The 19,658-nt window shown below is 44.7% G+C and overlaps 1 protein-coding gene across 5 annotated transcripts in view; it reads right to left on the bottom strand.

The window, feature by feature from the left end:
• The window catches only part of map2k5 (mitogen-activated protein kinase kinase 5), an 81,131-nt gene that overhangs the window by 14,096 nt on the left and 47,377 nt on the right, over positions 1-19,658 (bottom strand). For all 5 annotated transcript variants that reach the window (XR_015940327.1, XM_088641093.1, XM_088641094.1 and 2 more), the window contains 4 exons: positions 13,468-13,494; positions 13,102-13,134; positions 4,215-4,276; positions 2,224-2,269 (listed from right to left, as the gene is read on the bottom strand). Coding sequence is in view for 4 of the 5 variants with exons in the window: in XM_088641093.1 (XP_088497219.1) it covers positions 2,224-2,269; positions 4,215-4,276; positions 13,102-13,134; positions 13,468-13,494 (168 nt within the window). In the remaining variant the exon portion in view is untranslated. The remainder of the gene's footprint in view (positions 1-2,223; positions 2,270-4,214; positions 4,277-13,101; positions 13,135-13,467; positions 13,495-19,658) is intronic.

Below are 19,658 nucleotides of genomic sequence, written 5' to 3'. Positions count from 1 at the left end.
GGTCTGATCCACTGTGACTTTCACGAGCTGGGGGTTCCTGAGCGTGCTGCACTCATTACACTTCATTACTGAAGCAATCGCACGAGCTGGCTTTAAAGTCTGTTCCACACTGACTCCACAGACGACAACAAAGCAAGAAATGCCCAGAACTGCAATGGTTTACACAGAAAACTCCTGCAAGCTCAAAAGCCCCGCTACTGTACTTATTCCTTAGGCCTGCTGTAAGTGCTTTGTCTCCAGCACCATCAGCCCAGCTCTTAATTGCGGTTTGCCCTTAATTTATTGATGGCTTTTAGAGCTTGATCACAGGATGATGCCAGAGAGCAGAACACCGGGAGGAGCACAGAATAATTATTATTTACTAATTCCACTGGATGCCCGTGTTATTCCTAACAGCTTGTTCGTTGTCAAATCAACAAACTGCACTAAATAAATGACCTGTTGGGAATTGTTCTTTCTTCTCCTTGCTGCTTGACTAGAAACTGTCATTACTGGGGAAAGCTTCCTCGTCGCCGGGATCTTACAGAGAGCAGCTCATACAGAGGGAGACTGTCTGCATCAGGATATGCAAACCAGCCAGGCTTCTGTAAGTGAAGTGGTTCTTTGCTGAACAGGTGTACGTGTTGTTTTCTGCCTGTGCTTTATCAAATGTTATTGCCACCCTGTGTTCTCCAGCAGTGCACTTATAACCTGGGTTATTAATGTAATGCAGAATAAAATAAGGACTAGGTGGCTATGATTATCACACTGTTAAAGTCTAATGTTGATATATACTGAGATATTAACTATTTACCCACACTGCTACGAGACGTTAAAGTGAAGAGATTTTGTGTAAATCAGTTAATGGGACATGGAAACAGATTTAGGTAGAGGGACAAATTCTGACATAGGACGCAGGTAAGGTATAGAGACTCAAAGGGACAAAGGCAGAGTAATTTAGGTAGACAGAGAGACACAAGTACAAGCTTTATGTAGGGGACTGTATGGTTTTTCTGGCAGACAGAGGGACATGGGTAGATTAATTTAGGTTCATTTAAACAGAAGGACACAGGTACATTCAAGCAGAGGGAGGAAGACAGGCACACACATTATTCTGTGCTCCTCAGATTCAGGCAGACAGAGAGAGACAGACACACACAGGTAGGTTCAGGCAGACAGAGAGAGACAGACACACACAGGTAGGTTCAGGTAGACAGATGGAGACAGACACACAGGTAGGTTCAGGTAGACAGAGAGAGACAGACACACAGGTAGACAGAGAGAGACAGACACACAGGTAGACAGAGAGAGACAGACACACAGGTAGGTTCAGGTAGACAGAGAGAGACAGACACACACAGGTAGATTCAGGTAGACAGGGAGAGAGAGACACACACAGGTAGATTCAGGTAGACAGGGAGAGAGAGACACACACAGGTAGGCTCAGGCAGACAGATAGAGACAGATACACACAGGTAGGTTCAGGTAGACAGAGGGAGACAGACACACAGGTAGACAGAGGGAGACAGACACACAGGTAGACAGAGGGAGACAGACACAGACACACACAGGTAGACAGAGGAAGACAGACACACAGACACACACAGGTAGACAGAGGAAGACAGACACACAGACACACACAGGTAGACAGAGGAAGACAGACACACAGACACACATAGGTAGACAGAGGGAGACAGGCACACACAGGTAGGTTCAGGTAGACAGATGGAGACAGACACACACAGGTAGGTTCAGGTAGACAGATGGAGACAGATACACACAGGTAGGTTCAGGTAGACAGAGGGAGACAGACACACAGGTAGACAGAGGGAGACAGACAGACACACACAGGTAGACAGAGGGAGACAGACACACAGACACACACAGGTAGACAGAGGGAGACAGACACACAGACACACACAGGTAGACAGAGGAAGACAGACACACAGACACACACAGGTAGACAGAGGAAGACAGACACACAGACACACACAGGTAGACAGAGGAAGACAGACACACAGACACACATAGGTAGACAGAGGGAGACAGGCACACACAGGTAGGTTCAGGTAGACAGATGGAGACAGACACACACAGGTAGGTTCAGGTAGACAGATGGAGACAGACACACAGAGGTAGACAGAGGGAGACAGACACACAGACACACAGGTAGACAGAAAGAGACAGGCACACACAGGTAGATTTAGGAAGACAGAGGGAGACATGGAGGAACCTCTAGCTCACCATGAGGTCCTCTGGAGCTGGTCTCTCTTTGGGAAGCTTTCTCATGCTGTGAATGCAAACAGAGAGAGAAACACTTCACTTCAGCACCAGGTTCTGGACAGCTGCCTGAGGACAGCTCCCACACTCTAGTGATTCCACTTGTCAAAGTCAACACAGCGACTTCCTGAATTCCTGAAATTACTAGATCAAGATGGTCATGTGCTAAATCAGAACTAACGCCCACTTCCCCACATTTAAAAGTAAAACCTACAAAGGCTGCCCTCCGTACTCAGTACAGGTGCCACGGAGCGACACTACCAGTGACATCTGAGTGTGCCCCTCCAATGACAGACAGGACACCACTCTGAAACAGGGTCGCCATATCTCGGACTACACCTCACTTCTTTCAATCTCCTAATGCTACAAAGTCAGAAATATTTATCTAGAGTGTCAATAGGGATTGCTAAATTAGCTACACAGAAGAGTTTTGTAACTTTAAAACGTCATATAATGTTATTTTATCATTACAGGAGTACACTTCACTCGCAGGTCATTTTTAAAAATAAATACAGCTCTCTAGTTCTACATGAAGTCAGATGATTTCTGAGCCCTATCATTTTATTACAACTTCACAAAGTGTTATACTTATTGATCTTCCCTTCAAAGCTGAATAATTATTAAAAACGCTTAAGGAACTCTGGCTACTGCTGTTAAGCACTGGAGCCTCTATTTATCATTCCGACCTAGATAAAGGATGTCTGGGATTAAGTAGAAAAAAAAAGTTTGGGAAACTGGTTTGCAGTTTGATGAATTATGCATGTTGAGATAGTCTAATAATAACAGGAGAGGTGGCTCTGGCGAGTGAGCCCTCTCCTGTTGGTGCAGCAGGGAGCCCTAGCAGTTTGTTTGTCTGTGGAGTGTGACCTGTTTGTGTAAATAAGGCATCTGAAATATAAACACCAGCTTCCTGTGCCGTCTTCTCCACATCTGGCTGGTCCCTGGGCCCCAGTGGCCACCGAGAGGGAGGTCGGAGCAGAATTAATGGAATGTGCTGCTGACACATAAGGCAGTGAGGCAGAGCAAGAGTGTGTGTGGGAATAGGTGAGCAGGTGTGACGGAACGGCCATGTGAGCATGATGCACCGACTGTGCCAGTGTGTAAGTGTGATGCAGTGGCTGTGTCAGCGTGTCAGTGTGATGCAGTGGCTGTGTCAGCGTGTCAGTGTGCGAGTGTGATGGAAATGCAGTGGCTGTGCCAGTGTGTCAGTGCGATGCAATGGCTGTGTCAGTGTGATGCAGTGGCTGTGTCAGCGTGTCAGTGTGATGCAGTGGCTGTGTCAGTGTACCAGTGTGATGCAGTGGCTGTGCCAGTGTGCCAGTGTGATGCAGTGGCTGTGCCAGTGTGCCAGTGTGATGCAGTGGCTGTGCCAGCGTGTCAGCGTGTCAGTGTGATGCAGTGGCTGTGCCAGCGTGTCAGTGTGATGCAGTGGCTGTGCCAGTGTGCCAGTGTGATGCAGTGGCTGTGCCAGTGTGATGCAGTGGCTGTGCCAGCGTGTCAGCGTGTCAGTGTGATGCAGTGGCTGTGCCAGCGTGTCAGTGTGATGCAGTGGCTGTGTCAGTGTGATGCAGTGGCTGTGTCAGTGTACCAGTGTGATGCAGTGGCTGTGCCAGTGTGCCAGTGTGATGCAGTGGCTGTGCCAGTGTGATGCAGTGGCTGTGCCAGCGTGTCAGCGTGTCAGTGTGATGCAGTGGCTGTGCCAGCGTGTCAGTGTGATGCAGTGGCTGTGTCAGTGTGCGAGTGTGATGGAAATGCAGTGGCTTTGTCAGTATGCGAGTGTGATGCAGATACAGTGGCTCTGTCAGTGTGTGTGTGTGTGTCAGTGGGTACATCAGTCTATGTGTGAGACTGTGCAAGTCTGTGTCTGAGAGAAAGGTCATACTTGAGAGGGGGTCTCTCAGTGTTTCTGTTTCACACTGGGCATGTCACGAGTGTGTGCATGAGTGAAAACTCACCACTGTGTGATGAAGTGAACAAACACCTCACTGAACTCTCCCACTGGAAGCACTGGGGGATCCTGGGGATTCAAAAGAACAGATTTTAAGAATAAAACTAAGTCCTAGTTAGAGAACAATCATTAAAATTAGATTTTTTGAGAGCAAGTCACATATCGTTATTAACATTCTTATTAAAACACACAAACGGTGGGTTCTTCAATTATTGGCACCATTACATGAACAAAAAGTCATGTAAAATAAACAGCACAGTTAGGTAGCTATATTTTATGCTCCCCAGAATGGGAAAACTACAGGCTTTTATTTTAATACAATTATTTCCAAATATTCCAGTTCCTTGATGTGCTTAGTTCTATGCTTATGGACTGTCTTCTTCAATTCACACAAGAGGTTTTTAAACAGATTTAAGTCCTGAGACTGAGACGGCCACTGCAAAATGTTGATTTTGTTTTCTGTGGTGCTTTTGAGGTGTGTTTAGAGTCACTGTGCTGCTGGAAGGTAAACCTGTGACCAAGTTGTAGCTTTCTGGAAGAATTAACCAAGTATTTAGCCAGAATATCCCGATACTAAGATAAGATCAGATGCCACTGATCTTATCAAGGAGAGGTGGTGTGGTGGCTCTGTGGCTAAGGATCTGTGGCTGGAAGGTTTCTGGTTCGTATCCAGTGGCTGGCAGAGGAATCCTACTCCATTGGGCCCCTGAGCAAGGCCCTTAACCCCAACTGCTAGGGGAGCTGTATAAATGGCTGACCCTGCGCTCTGACCCCAAGCCTCTCTCCCTGTCTGTGCGTCTCATGGAGAGCAAGTTGGGGTGTGCGAAAAGACAAATTCCTAATGCAAGAAGTTGTATGTGGCCAATAAAGTGATTTTATCTCTTATCCCTAAACAAGGGCCCCATGGCCAGCGGCAGAAAACCAGCTCCACAACATCTTCAGTCCACTGCCACATTCCATGGTGGGTATGAAGTTCTCTTCTTTGTACGCATCTCTCTGACCCCAAACATATTGATTGTGTGAGTTCGATTTTGGTCTCATATGAATGTAGCACCCGGTTCCAATCAAAGTCCCAGTTGCGTCTGGCAAACTCCAGCCTTGTTTCTTGTTGTCAGGTAGGGCTTTCTTCAGGCAACCCTTCCTGTTGCCTGCAGGCATGGATGTACCTTCTAATTGTTGGTAAGGAGACTTGATGACCTCAAGATCCAAGCAGACAATGCAGTTCTCCAAACCTTGGATTGTTGAGGGAAGCAAAAAAACACCTTCCTCACTGTGCACAGGGACAAGATGTACTTGCACCCTTTTCCTGGTAGGTTAACCACTGGTTTTGAACTTACTGATTATTGCCCTAGTAGTGCTAAGTGCTGTATTTAACTTTCTATGGACTTTTGTGGATCCATTACCTGATTTGTGAAGATCAACAATCACTTGTCTCTTTTGAGTTGTTAGTTCTTTGCCTTTTCCCATGGTGATGAATGACAAAAGGGTTTCCTATGTGTGCGATGTCTTTGTTTATACTCTTTTGAAACAGTAACAAAAAATATACCCTTGGACAGAGTTGTATTTAAATAAACAGATTTCACTTTGTTTAATTTTCTTAAAAAATGTAGGTGATACAATAATTTTGACGCATATGTTTTCGACATAAAAACAGTATTATTCATTTAAAACGTTCATTTTAAAATAATTGTATGAGAATGTAGTTTCCACTTTTTTTTGTAGGGAGACATAAAATATAGCTCATTATCCGTGTTGATTTTATAAGGCTTTTTTTGTTCAGCAAGGGTGCCAATAATTCTTGAGCACACTGTACAATAGATGTGTTTGTAAGGATAAATAGAGAGCGCAAGCACAGACATTGAAATTGACCACATCTGCAGAAAATTAGATTATAAATCCACATAAGCAATAATGAACATTGATATCCATAAAACATATCCTACATTCCCTTGTACAGCAGTAAAAAGTTGTGGTAATATTTAATATTACAAGGAACCACCAAGCCATTTAGGAGTGAAATCCTAGCAGTTAAAACATGATGGATAACCTGTGTATAAATCCTAGACAAGTACTTATTTCCTGATTTTGATAATAAACTTAAGCGTGCTCTTTTGCGCATGTGAAAGAACAAACAAACTGCCTGAACTCTGAGTTTATCTTTCATAAAGTCTGTTGAAAAGCTTGAGAATGAAACATATTAACAGCTCTTTGGACACGGACCAAGCGGCTCTTTCAGAGGAACAGAAGACAAAAACTTTCCCTTTTTCACAAGTACTGAGACTTGTGACTGAAGTTCCAGGATAAAACAGAGAGATTAGAGATGGGAGTGAGAATTGAGGCCAGAGCAGGAGTTTTGTTATCCAGAGAAAAAGAGTGGGGAGGGAGAGAGAGCCGCTGGACTGTGAACAAGGACACTGACAGACAGTGAGGACGGGAAGAAAATCAACCAGCACCCTTTCCTGTTCAGCACCCTCAGCTCCTGACAATGCTTAGGAGTTCCAAACAACACTTCAAACACTTCATAAATTAAATGCATTAATAAAGTACTAACAGTGTCCAAAATGTGGTAATAGACAATTGACATACAACAGAGGCTGGCTGTTAGTCACAAAGCCCTAGTTCATGTCAGAGCCTGAACTATAAAACCTAACATCGACCCATAAGGTTATTTGCAAAAAGTAGCTCGTTCCACCTTTAAGACTTCAGAAGTGCATTTTTAAGACGGCTTGAGACTTTACAATTGGACCCTAAACAACAGTGTGGAGTATGTAAGGTCTCTGCAACGAGACCGATCGAGAAGGTCAAAGCAAAAAATCTTCACAGTTTGAGGCACCATCATAAAAACGGCGAAGGACAATTCTGCTGGTGAATACCGTACAGTGGCTGTTCCGCAGTTGGTCGAAAGAACAAGCAGGCTGATGTAATCTTTTTAACACTGTGCGCACTTTCTCATGGATCCCAGATGTCTGCCAGCAGCAGACAACCCCGCAGCCTGCCTGCCTTTACTGCTGGATGAAAAGTGACAGGGGTCTACCACACGAAACCACTGTGCTGATGATGTGTGTGCAGAGGAGGCCGATGCCGGAGACTCTGGTGCTTGGTCTGGAGAGGTCCCCCCGCTACCAACCCCAAACTTCCAGGGGCGACGCTCTTCCCACAGCCCGAACGACAGGGCTCAGGGCTCCTGCATCACCAATACCCGAGGGGCCCAGCGATCGATGACTCCCGGTGCTTGAACAGTCGGCCGACGCTCAGCCTCGTCACGTATTCAGATCCTGCGAGCCATGTCGTGTTCAACATCTGTGGATGAACGCCTCCGAGAAAACTCCTCCACACCAGGAGGAATAACTGTTTTCCGAATGAGTAGCAAATTAATCGACTAAGAACACTCCCCAGCTCGGCTGTCTATAAACCGCCTCATTGTGAAACACAATAGGAACCTCGGAGAAGTGTTGCCTGGATTTCATCTTCCTCCTTTCTTTCATTCTTTCTTTCTGGTTGGAGTGAATGATCCTGAAATGCATGACAGAATAAGGAGAATAGCCTTTCAAGAGCCAATTTGGGGTGTATGGGGGGGCGCGGGGGGACATGATGTTCTAACAGGGATGATCTTGGCTGTGTCACATTCTGATTTTTTTTTTTAAATCAGAAAAGGGGGGTTTTCTTCTCTTTTTAGGATGCTGAAAAGACTCGAACTCCGAGAAATAATGGCATGCAATGCAATCTAATGAAATTAAAATGTACAGTGCTTTAACAGTCATCTCATTAAATTTACAACAAACGCAGCCCAGGAGCTGTTGAGAAACAGGCATCAGCAGTGAGAGAGCAAACAGCTCAATCCTCAATCCATTCTCATTTGCTATTAAAAATACCTTTCGGCAGCTTTTTCCTCTCCCTGACATTCTGCTCAAAGTACCTTGCAAAGTATGATACATGCACCTATTTAAATTAACAAAGGAATGACTTATTTTAATCTCACTGTGCTTTGGAGTGCTTCGGTCGCTTGGATGAGCAATATATCATTACATACAACCCCTCCAGTGCTGCAGGCTACAAACTCAGTGTGCGCTGCTTTTAGAGAGAGCCAAACAATTTCCTCAGCACACAACTGTGTCGGATACATGCATGTATTCATTATGGCAGGGGGGCGGGGGTGAGGGGGGGGGGGGTTGGCGTTGGGGAACGGTGGTGGTGGTGGTGGTGGGGGGGGGGGCGTTCAGCTTTGATGTAGCAGAAAAAAGGGGAAAGATGATAAAAGCACCTCAGCAAATATGCAGAGGCCGTCATTACCAAACGAGTACAGATACAAATCAGAGCCTTCCCCCCAATGTGATTAGTAAATATACATGTAATTGTCGGGGCCAATTATCAGAAAAATGAGATCAGTAATTACACCGGGAGAAAATTAAGTAGAACTCTTATTAGTGCATTGTTTCCTACTCAACAAAAAAGGAAAGAGAGCGAGAGAGGGAGAAGGGAAAAATACAATTACGCCAAGTAAACAAGGAGCAGGCGGCAGACAGGAGCGGCACAAACGGCGCCATGTTCATGTATCTTTCCTGCGACGTACAATCACGTTGCCTGCCACCCCTTGCCTGGCTGTTTTTTTAAATCCCCAAACAGACGAGCATAATCCGTGCCTTGCGCTGGCTGGGAGGTGGGCAGAAGTTTGCATGTTGGGGGGGAACGAGACACATTCGGGGCTGATAGAAGGGACACCACAGTTCTGGTCACGGCTGCTTGTAATCTTCAGTGCTTGTTGAAGACTTGAACCCAAGATGAACCAGCCGACCCCCATCCCCATGTACTACTTGTGTGCACGACACCTCTTTCTCCTTCTAATTGTAACTACTGTACAGTAGGTGCTACCATTCCACCTTGGTCAAAATATTCAAGGGTTTTAAGTATATAACTACAGCTGTTGTCTAGTTTTTGTGTTGTGCTCAAGGCTCAGATGATTTTCAGGGTGTTTCTTTTGCAGTCTTTTGTCTTGCACACTAGGTGCAACTTCCTTTAAAACCCCCCAGCTGAGACCTCGCCACGCCGCACGGTGAAAAGAGCCGCTTTTCCAAAGCACAAGGCCCAGGTGACAGGTTTAAGGAGATCGGCGCCTACCGTCTTGGTTTCGACGCGTTCCCGGTTTTTTTTTTTTAAATCTCATCTGCTTGTTTAATGACGCCGGGCGGCGCAGGGGCCGGACAGAGCGGGGCGCTCCGCAGGGCGAGAGGCGCACAGAGGCCACCGGAGAGCCGGGCGGCCGCCTCTTTCTGCTGCCCTCCCGCCGCTTAGCAAAAGCGAGCAGGATTACACCCTGGAAATCTCCCTCCCTTCAGACCCCGTGCGATAATAGCTTTCATTCTATCTCTCTCTTTCTGCAGCCTGAAAGTTTTAATTTAGTGCGCGCTCGTATTAAGCACTTGGTCAGCTCGAATGGAGGTGGCGAGCGCATTGCTCACGCGCCGCCAGGATACAGGGAAGGGCGAAGGAAAAAATAGTTTGAGTGATGCCTTTGCCTTGTGAGTAATGAACAGTTCAGGGAGGTCAACCCATTACAACTGAAACCGTTTAATTATTAATTACGCACAATCTATAAGCGAAAGGACAAGTTCAGTATGTTTAATGTGAGGCGGCGCTGCCGCGTCCCTCTCCTGGCATTTCGTTATTAGCGCGTGTCAGCAAGGAGCTGAGGCAGAAAGAAGAGTCGTGCGCGCGCACACACACACACACAAATACACAACCACACAACTGAGAAACACAACCTGATGCAAAGACTTTACACCGCAACGGTTTTCAGATAAGTCCCTTCTAAGAAAAAAATGTTTTACTGTAACTAAAAATGTAATCTCCTTTGGAGATTTTAATTTTTGTTGCGGTCGCATTGTTTTAGTTCATCATTTTGTGTGTATATTCTAATTTATTTATTTTTTTCATTATTTCCTGAAGGCTTTAAAAAAATCCGAAAAATGTAGATTTTTGTTTAATTTTGCATTACACTTCGTGGCATATCAATTGTCATTTCTCATAACACTATGCATATTGTCTTTTGGAATAAATGTTTTTACATTATTATTATTTGCAAAAGCTTATGAATAGGACAGTGACTGTCGTGAGTACCCTGGAGAGTCGACCATTCTGGTAGCTAACATGGGGAAGGATTGATAAGGAATCCATTCAGAACAGATGACACAAAAAAAAACGAAAACTTGTGTCAGGTCAGTAAATTTGACTTTGTAATTACACATATTTGTCCAAGAACCACACTTTAACTGCACAATTACACGTCCAATTAAAATATTATTCATTACCTCTTAAATAAACTGTTAGGCAAATTCTATTAAACTCCGATAATTGAGCGAGTTTAATTATGAGACGTGTGGGGAAATTTAGGAGAAAAGTACGGGATGTGAGGTGACCTACATTGGCACAGATATTTTGTTTTAAAAGTGACCTCGTTCCAGAACCACAGCCCAGAATAACTCCTAAAGTCACTTCTTAAAGTGAAGAAGAGCCACTTTCAGGAGCCTAGAAGTCTTTGTAGACACGAAGAACAGCTCATCATAGTCTTCTTCGGTTCAAGTCTGAGCTTTGCTCACAGGAAGAACGGGAACACACTCCGCATAACCAGAATAAAACTGCAACAAAAACAGATTTAGAAGTGGTCTTGAGATGTATACTGTATAAAGTACAAGCTGATGAAAGCTAAGAAGAATCCAGACTGTGTTAACTCAATTGTGCACTGCACTGCCTGGATATTCAATCTTTCCACTTGAAGAATTCGATCAGTACAGACACAAACTCCCCAAATTGCTAGTCGTTAAATTCCAAATTATGGATTTGAAAAATAATTTCATTGGCATTTTGCCTTCTATTATACACACCCACAGGTACGAAATGTTTTGTCATCAAGGCGCTTCTGCAAGTCTCTGCTGAGCCTAAGTGCTGCCATGTGAAAGTTTTCATCACCTATCTGGAGTCTCAACCGGGGAGTATCTACAGGTGAGCGATTTAACCGGGAGGGAGAGAGAGAAAATCGAGTGTTATTTATGCACCGTACAGTGAGCACCTAGGCTCCTCGCTGCAGTTATTACAGTACGCAGTGGGCCAGGGTGTGCTGCTGTTCCGCAGTCCCCACACTCTACTGTCAATTACAACTGAGGGAGCCCAGCGGGAGCTTCTCCTCCACAGAAATAGCTCACACACCGCAGAGGTCCTGGAGAAATCCAGCACTCCGGAACACAGGAACATTCCAGCACTGGAATACTAGAACCTCACCCGGCCGGAACCCCAGAGCATTCAGGCACTGAACGACTGTAGTGTTGTAGCTTTGGAATACAGTCACTCCTAGAACAAACACTTCTGACTCAAGTGAGTGCTGCGTTTAAACCGGCACCAAAATGGCAGACTTCGCAAGCCTTTACAGCTACAAACTGCATTTGTGCTGAATTCAGGAGGAATGTCCATCAACCTTTATACTGCACATATTTATAACAGAAAACGGAGTATGTTATATTATGAGAAACATCAGAAACTGCAGGTTCAAGGCTTTCAATAGGAAGTCACTTGCAAAATAATATAAAAGTTCACGGACTTCAAAAGATGCAAAACCTGCCAGGCAAGGAGAAAACTAATGCAAATTTGACACAGTTGCACATCAGTTCATTACAGACTGCTGCTCTATATCTGCTTGCAGGTTATCTTTGATTTATCAAAATTGTTTGAGATTGGACTTGAAGAGAAACAACAACAAAAAGAAAATAATGGCTGCCAATGTCAAAGCCACTCTGTGTGACCTGGCGTGAGAGGGAGGGGGCATGCAGTCGTTCAGCTCTTACAAGAGTGGCAGCCTGGGATCTCAGCATCTGACAGCTTCAGTGCAGGAGATCAAAGCCAATGTGACACAACCTAGCAAACCAACTGTAACAGGTCAGTGCTGCTACTGTGGAGTCGCTGTCTTGGCAGGAGAACTACCTTGCTCTTGGCCTTCGCACCCAGAAGCAGGTTTTCTTAAGATTCCTTCTGCATAAACCTAACTGCCCAGCTCTATGAGAGAGCATTAAAGAAGCCACATCCAACATTTTGTCTTTGTTTCTACTGCAGATAAGGGCTCTTTGCATGAAACATTTTTTGGCCAGCATCAATGCCTTCATTTTTTAGAACTAACCTTAAAGAACCAGTCTTTTCTGGAAGAGAGGATTGAACGTCATGTAGTCCCGCAGCTCAGACAAACCCACTGCAGTAAATTTAACGTCTTACCCTGCCAAGCATGTGATGCGCGTGCCACCAGGCTTCTGACAGAGCTGCAACTTGGGGAGCGAAAGTTTTTGCAGCACAAAAGAAAATGTGCTATATAGAGCACTGAAGAGAACGGCTCTAGCCTGGGCTATAATTGACCAGAGGTTCTGCAAGCAGAAATGAGTGACAGAACAATAATTTAAATGCGGGGGCTAAGCGGTTTTGCTTAAAAATTTACAGCAGGTGGAGCACAGCTTCAAACAGGCCCACGCAGAGCAGAAAACTGAAGTACCAGTCCAGCCATTTTCCCCATGTTGAAACCAAGCAATAACGGACTTCTGGAGGAGAGAGTGGGGTGTATGAACTAAAACCCCACTCGGCTGAGGAACTGGGGTGAAGCGATCTTTAACCCCCCCTACCTGCTCCTGAGCTCCCAAGCCTGCGTGCCCCCCTCCACCCCCACCCCAAAACCACACAACAAATGTGCGTGCACCCTCTTGTATCCCAGTCTGGCCCATTGTGTTGCTCTGGCTGAAGGCCTGTGTAGCAGGCGCTGTGTCTGTGGACTGCCTGCTACCGTGCTTCATTAGGAAACAAAATATAAGCTTTCCACTCCATTAGGAATGACTTTAGGAGCGAAAGCACATAAGACGCCGACTCACCTCATCAACAATGCATTGCAATAACTGAAGAGGCTTGAATGGGAGAGAGAGAGAGAAACAGTATTAGCCTATATGCAATATCTTTACAGTAGAGTGGCGAGAAAAATCATTAATGCAATAAAATGTAGTAAGATTAATCAAAAGCATCAAACTCTTAGGAAAACATTGCAGGCTGGAGTGTTCTATTATTTCTAATGGTACCTAATCTAATACTGGCAGTTAAGGGCTTGTGTTGTGTTTTTTTTCCTGCAAAATGCAATTTGCTAAGTTTAAAGGGAGGCATCCAAGCGTGTGCAGGATGCAGCCGTCAGGAACGCAGAAAGTGATTTTTTTCCCCCCCGTTTTCTTCGAACTCATAAAGCTTACCATTAAAGATCCCTGGTTTTTCTGAATCTGAAAAAAAAGAAAGGCAATATGTAATTAGCATGTCATAATCAAAACGACTCACTTGGACACATTATGATCACTGAGAGAAAATTATTGCATCGCTGGTGGCAATTTGCGGGCATGTGTTAACACCATTTACATAATGAAAATACACAAATGTTAATAGCTTGCTTCTCATTTATAGAGGGAAGTCAGCAGAATGCTAATTTCACAGTACACTTTTTACTACCCTCCAGGTTGTATGAAAATGAGGGTTGAAAAGAAAAGTATATATTATATATAAATAAATAATCCATTTGAGAATGCTGTTTACCAGGTTCAGTTATAAATAACGTTTCTGCACTGCTTCTCTGACACCAGCCATTCCCAAGCTGCAATTGTTGAATGTGAAGCTATGAAAAGCATTTCAATTTAAATTAAACTCCCATTTGTTTGAATTTGAAATTAAATCATACTTAGGAATTAGCATTTTGGGAATCATGCCAATATATGCCTATAATCTTGTACTTTTAAGGTTTTTTTTCTACATGCTTTTATAATTATACAGTGGCACTGACTTTCGAATGGCTGAATTGCTACTTGACCCTAAAATTGTTTTCAGTTAAAACAAGAGGAACGTAAACTGTGATCCCCCAGGACAAAAGATAAGACCCTCACTGCTTTAAGCCCTTAGCATTGTACCCCTTAGACAAGACACCTCAGTCCTGGTGATATTTTACTTCCAGGCATTCCCTGCTGAGCCCACATTCTGCAGGCACAACACCTCATGTCACCTCATAAAGCTCTGAGCATATTTCCGAACTGGGATTACATCATCCTGAGTTCATGGTCGTAAGTAGTTGTGCTTTGGGGGCCAAAGGTCAATTTGCTTGGACACGTCATGAGTTTTCGATGGACAAGGTGGACAAGAATGGATGACCTTCCCTTTTAACTCGGCGTGAGCCCCACAAGCAGGTTACTGGCTGAAGGGGTAACACACAGATACAGAACCTTTCGTCACATCACAGGACTGAGGTTGAATACTGTTCTCCACCAAGCACAACATGAACATTCGGCTCCACACAGTTACTCACATGAACTTTCACAAGGATGGAGGATGAGTCAAAATCCCAGCCATTCTACTTTTCCGAGCTGATGGCCTGTTTTGTTCCAACTCATAAGAATATAGTAGTAAGAACTAAACTATAAAAACTATAAACTATAAAAAGTAACATCAGCTTCTGTGCTGTTGAGATGCTGAGGGACAGGCAATGAGTGATGATGTCCATGGTACTGGAGAAATGGACCTAGTGAACAAGACCAAGGGACTGCACTCCACAGCACCAGTGAGCAATCGTTGCTTCTTTCCCAGCAACTTTCTAAAGGAGGATTTGTTTAAGTCAGAGAAACACTTAGAAACAACATATTTTCATTCCTGATTCTTAATCTTCTTATAATGAATAATCTAACTGCATAACGTATGGGAGTAGGCTGGAGAGGCTGGGTTACAACTGTGGGAATTGTTGAGAGTGCATGTCTTCTTTTCATTCTTATCATCTCCCAAGCTCAAAATGACAAAGCGTGATAACACTAGCAACACTTGTATGGTAATGTGCCAGTGCGTATTCACTCACTAATGTGATGCTTCCACGTACAAGGCCCTCAGCTGTAGTAACAGTGCAGCAATGCCATGCCTGAGTGACAGGGAGAGGGAAAGTTGGGAGTTTTGTGGGCAGGAACGCTGCACTGTGACGCGGCCACTGCAGGGCCAATCCACTCACTACCACTGAACTCCAGCGCTGTCTCCAACAACACCCACATCAATGCAAACCAATGAGGTCCCAACTCAACCAAGCTGGTCCTTAAAAGGCATGGGTCATCGAAGACACTGGTCCAGTGTATCATCCAGGACATGCAGGACACCATCGGTTTCAAACATTTCCCCCCGGGGAGAGGCTACCGGTCAATCAAGACCAAAACTGCCCAACATCTCTTCCCCATGGACGTCGCCCAGCTTTATTACAACAGGTTAATACAGGATGTAGTCTGTATGTAATTGTGGATCTGTGCATGTTCTTAGTGTGAAGTGTATATGCATTGTACAAGTATATATATATATGCAACTGCATAAATGTACATTTTGTAATTTGATACTGACAAACAGTAATGCGTATACAAGTGTAATGCGCTTGGCAAATAAAGTGATTCTGATTTTGCTGAACACCATTAAAATGAGGGGAAGAGAAGGTTATTCTGACATCTGCCAACTGCTGAATAACATTACTGATCTGCCAGTAGTTTTTCAGAGTGTGAGAAGGAACAGTCCTGTGGTCCACATCGCTACAATCCTACGCCAAGCTGTTTGTAGGCATGTTTCTAACTTTGTGGTGGACCTAGTTACAGAGGGATGGCTGACTTGAACACCACACACAACCCATGCCATGCGTGGCTTTCAAGTTTTCTTGTGTGAAAACTGGGTTCAGAAGACGAAACATTGTTACATCCAAAACTTAGAAAAACTCTTATTTGATCCTGCCTTAAGAGTTTGAATCAGGGATCAGGTTCAGCTGATCCAACACACACTGATTGACTGCGACTCCAACTGGTTGATTCCAACTGGTGCTGATCTCAGGGAGCGTTTCAACAGGAAGGACAGAGCGAGGAGCCTGAAGAGCCACTGTGAGCTGTGCAGATATTAAATGAGTACGAAATCCTCCCTGGCCATCACACAGTAACTCTTTCATAGCAATAAAAAGCCCTGTATGTATCCAGCACATCCTAATTCAATCAGTTCTCCTTCAAAGCATGATTGTGCAGGGTAATGAATTGCTCATTCTGCTTGCCTTTGACAGTGCGGCAGTGCAGTTATTGATTCATTCTCTCAATTAAATAAAGCTTTACTCTCTCTTCTCTCGGTAAATACCTAGAGACCCCCCACCCGATGCATTATCCATTTTGTCTGAATCAGACACATTATCAGCCAGTTTTCTAAATTAATTCATTTAGCTGCGATAAAATAACTTTTATAATTGCACACAGCACAGAAGCCTGAAATTTACTTTAAAAGATTAATTTACGGCACGGCAGCAATTTTCCTGAACATACTGAAATTTGTCAGCTGCAGTACCAGTTTGTTCAACTCAATAAAGCACTTTATTAAAACGCAGCATTAAAAAAAAAAAGAGATGTTAGGTGACTGTTGCATGAACAAATGTGCTTGTTTCAGGAGAACTGTATGTCTTTCCAAAGCAATGAAGCACTGCCCCCTCCTCCTGGCTCAGTTCCAGCCAACATGGAGATACACAGAGCTGTAAAATGTGACCAGAGCAAAACTCTAATAAGAGAACGCAGACAATAACTGGAATCGGAAAACGCTGTATTCTAGAACAGGCAGCTGACAGTTCCGACACTGGTGGAACATACCGGGCTGTTTATAATTCTGTCCGATCCTCAGATCTGGAGTACCTGTGGAACTCCGCCTGTCAATCAGAGCACAGCACCATCTGGCTGCAGAACACGAGGAAGGGGCCTAACGTGCCGCACTGAGCCCGGGTCCCAGACACACCGACTGCAGAAGAGGCACAGGTCTTTAAGTAAAACTGACCGCGCAGAACTCCTGCTCCATTGCCAGTGTCCCCAGCAGGACACGGGTGGTGGAAGTAATTTATGGTTAAAGCTGGTTCATCCTGTGACATTTTTACTTTTTAATCAATGCCATTGGGTATGGAAAAAAAAAAAAGACTTTGGGCAGCAAAGGCACTCCATTCCAGTCTCCATGGAGATAAGTGCGACAGAAAGTCAGAAAGAGAGGAGCGAGGAAGAGGGAGGGAGGGAGGCCTCCATCACCGGCGCGCTCATTGTTAACGAAATGACAATCCTGGCAGTGAAATGAAATGCTCCTCTCCGCGCCCCGGCTCCAGTCAGCGCTCATCCCTCTCTCGCAGGCAGTGGAATTGCGCTCTGCCCTGCCTCCCGGGGCTCAGATTTACCGCTGACCCAGGGCACGCCCTCCCCCCCCTCCGTTGACAAATCTTATCTCTGCATTTTCCCAGCTCCTGGAAATCCCACGTCTCCCCACCCTCCCCATCTCATCTTCTTCTTCTTAACTAGAAAACGAGACCCAGCGTGGAGGTTTCTGCTCCGGATCTTTTAAGATTCATGGAAAGAAATCGAAATCATGGACAGGCACGGAATGTTAAGGCCCCGCGGATCGTGAGTGAAATCGCTCTCCGCGCAGTGTGCTGCTGATTAAGACACTGTTTTTTCCACACTTCTCCTTCACCACCCTTTTCCGCTTACCGGCTCCGAAAGTCAAGAGGCCTGAACAAAACCTCCTGAAGATTCTGGCACTCTGCAAATTGCATAGACTTAGGAACAACTTCACTGATGGCACTGACGTACAGTATGGAGGAGGACAGTGGCGTTAAAAGATATTTGCTGAGCTATCACTACTGGTGCCACCTCTAAGTAACCGAGTGGACACGGTGGCTATATCTTCGATAGAACATTCTAAAAACATGTGCTACATGTGATATCATGGTTTTTACTGGCCTCTACCACAGTACTGTGAGCTCAGTTTACATTCTGAACCTAAACACTGCCCAGGGTGAAGAGAGGCTTTGTTCTGTGCCATTTTGATCCTGTCAAGCACTGGACTCCCCTTGGGAGATGACAAATCTCAGGCATGCCATCATGTCTCCAGAGCTCCCTAGTAGAGTCTGATGGAGTCTCCCCATGATCCACCTATAGGACGCAACAGAGAGCTCCTGACATTTGTTAAAAGAAAACACTCTTCTTCAATGGCTGGTGCCACCGCCTGTCATTTTCGCACCGATAAATGCCTTTTAAATAACTTTTTTGTTGGAGCAGAGGTTTGACTGCTTAGTCATGTCAGACAACAGCACACTGTGCAAAAAGATTCACAATTCAAAATGTAGATGATTTTACTGAGACACATAGCTTCTGCGCTATGAAACATAAACACACACATATATACACTGCATACATATACACACTTGTACACACACTGCACATACGGTGCAAGAAATAGAGAAGAAAAGCACTCCATCATGAAATATGGGGATGTCTTATATATTTTACACCCATAAATGCAGGCAGCATAGAAACAGCACATAAAGCAAGTTTAACATACAAATTTACTTTAACACACAACTCAGTCAAATATATTTAAAAACAGCTTTCGGAGCCCCTTGGAAATCATCATAAAAAAACAAAACACGAAAAAAAACACAGCCAACAAAACAAAGGCAACAATCAATCAGTCGGCAGTGTGCTGGCGGCTGTATAAACATCAGATCAAGTCTGGTGTCTTCAAGGATTTTTAGAGCGAACCGTAAAAAACTCCATTAACTCCTGACAAAGAATGCAAATTAATCACAACATGGGGTGAAATGAAATTAAAGACCCTTTTCTAATCAATGACAAGACAGGATGAAAACGCTCTCCACTCCTTCTCCTTTCCCCCCTTCCTGCTTCCTCTACTGATCCAGCAGCTGAATGCTCTTACTTTAAAACCACAGAACCTCCCTGCCCACCCCCTCATGTCTGCCCAAACCCTGCAACCTGAAAAGGAAGGTGAGAGGAACTAACAGTGATCGTCTGCCCTCTACTCACAGATCCCCCCCCCCATCACACACACACACACCCTCCTCCTCCCCCCCCGGGCCCCCTCCCTCTCTTCCCATCACCCTCTCAGCTATCTGCTTACAAGCCCACAGATTTGCAAAACACACTAATCATGCGAATCTCAGGTGCATCCAATTTGTTATTCGCACTCTCCCATGCCAGAGAAGAAAGGCTGGCGCAGACAGATGCACCAGGATCCTTAAATGACAGCTCTGGCCTGCGGAAGTAGGATCGCTACAGCATCGTCTCGTACAGCCTGCAGGTGAAGTGTCTGGAGCACCATATGGAGCAGGGAAAATTAACAACAAGATGAAAATCACTGCGGCAGCAGGGAGTCTGAGTTTTCTCCCTCCAAATGAAATTTAAAGATGTAGAAAGAGAAGTAATAAATTAATGGGGTGTGAAAACATTCAATGCTTTACAATACCAGCGGCACTATTTGCACAGAAAGTTATTTTTTTTACTTCGGGTCATTTTGTCATAATTTATTAATCAAAGCATGGCTTAAGTACACTGGAGGACGGCGCACTTTTCCCCGCATTATA

This window comes from Lepisosteus platostomus, chromosome 7, assembly GCF_059453375.1.
Source record: "Lepisosteus platostomus isolate fLepPlt1 chromosome 7, fLepPlt1.hap1, whole genome shotgun sequence".
Lineage (NCBI taxonomy): Eukaryota > Metazoa > Chordata > Actinopteri > Semionotiformes > Lepisosteidae > Lepisosteus > Lepisosteus platostomus.
Note: the sequence above shows the minus strand (reverse complement) of the source record. Positions and strands in the feature narration are given on the sequence as shown.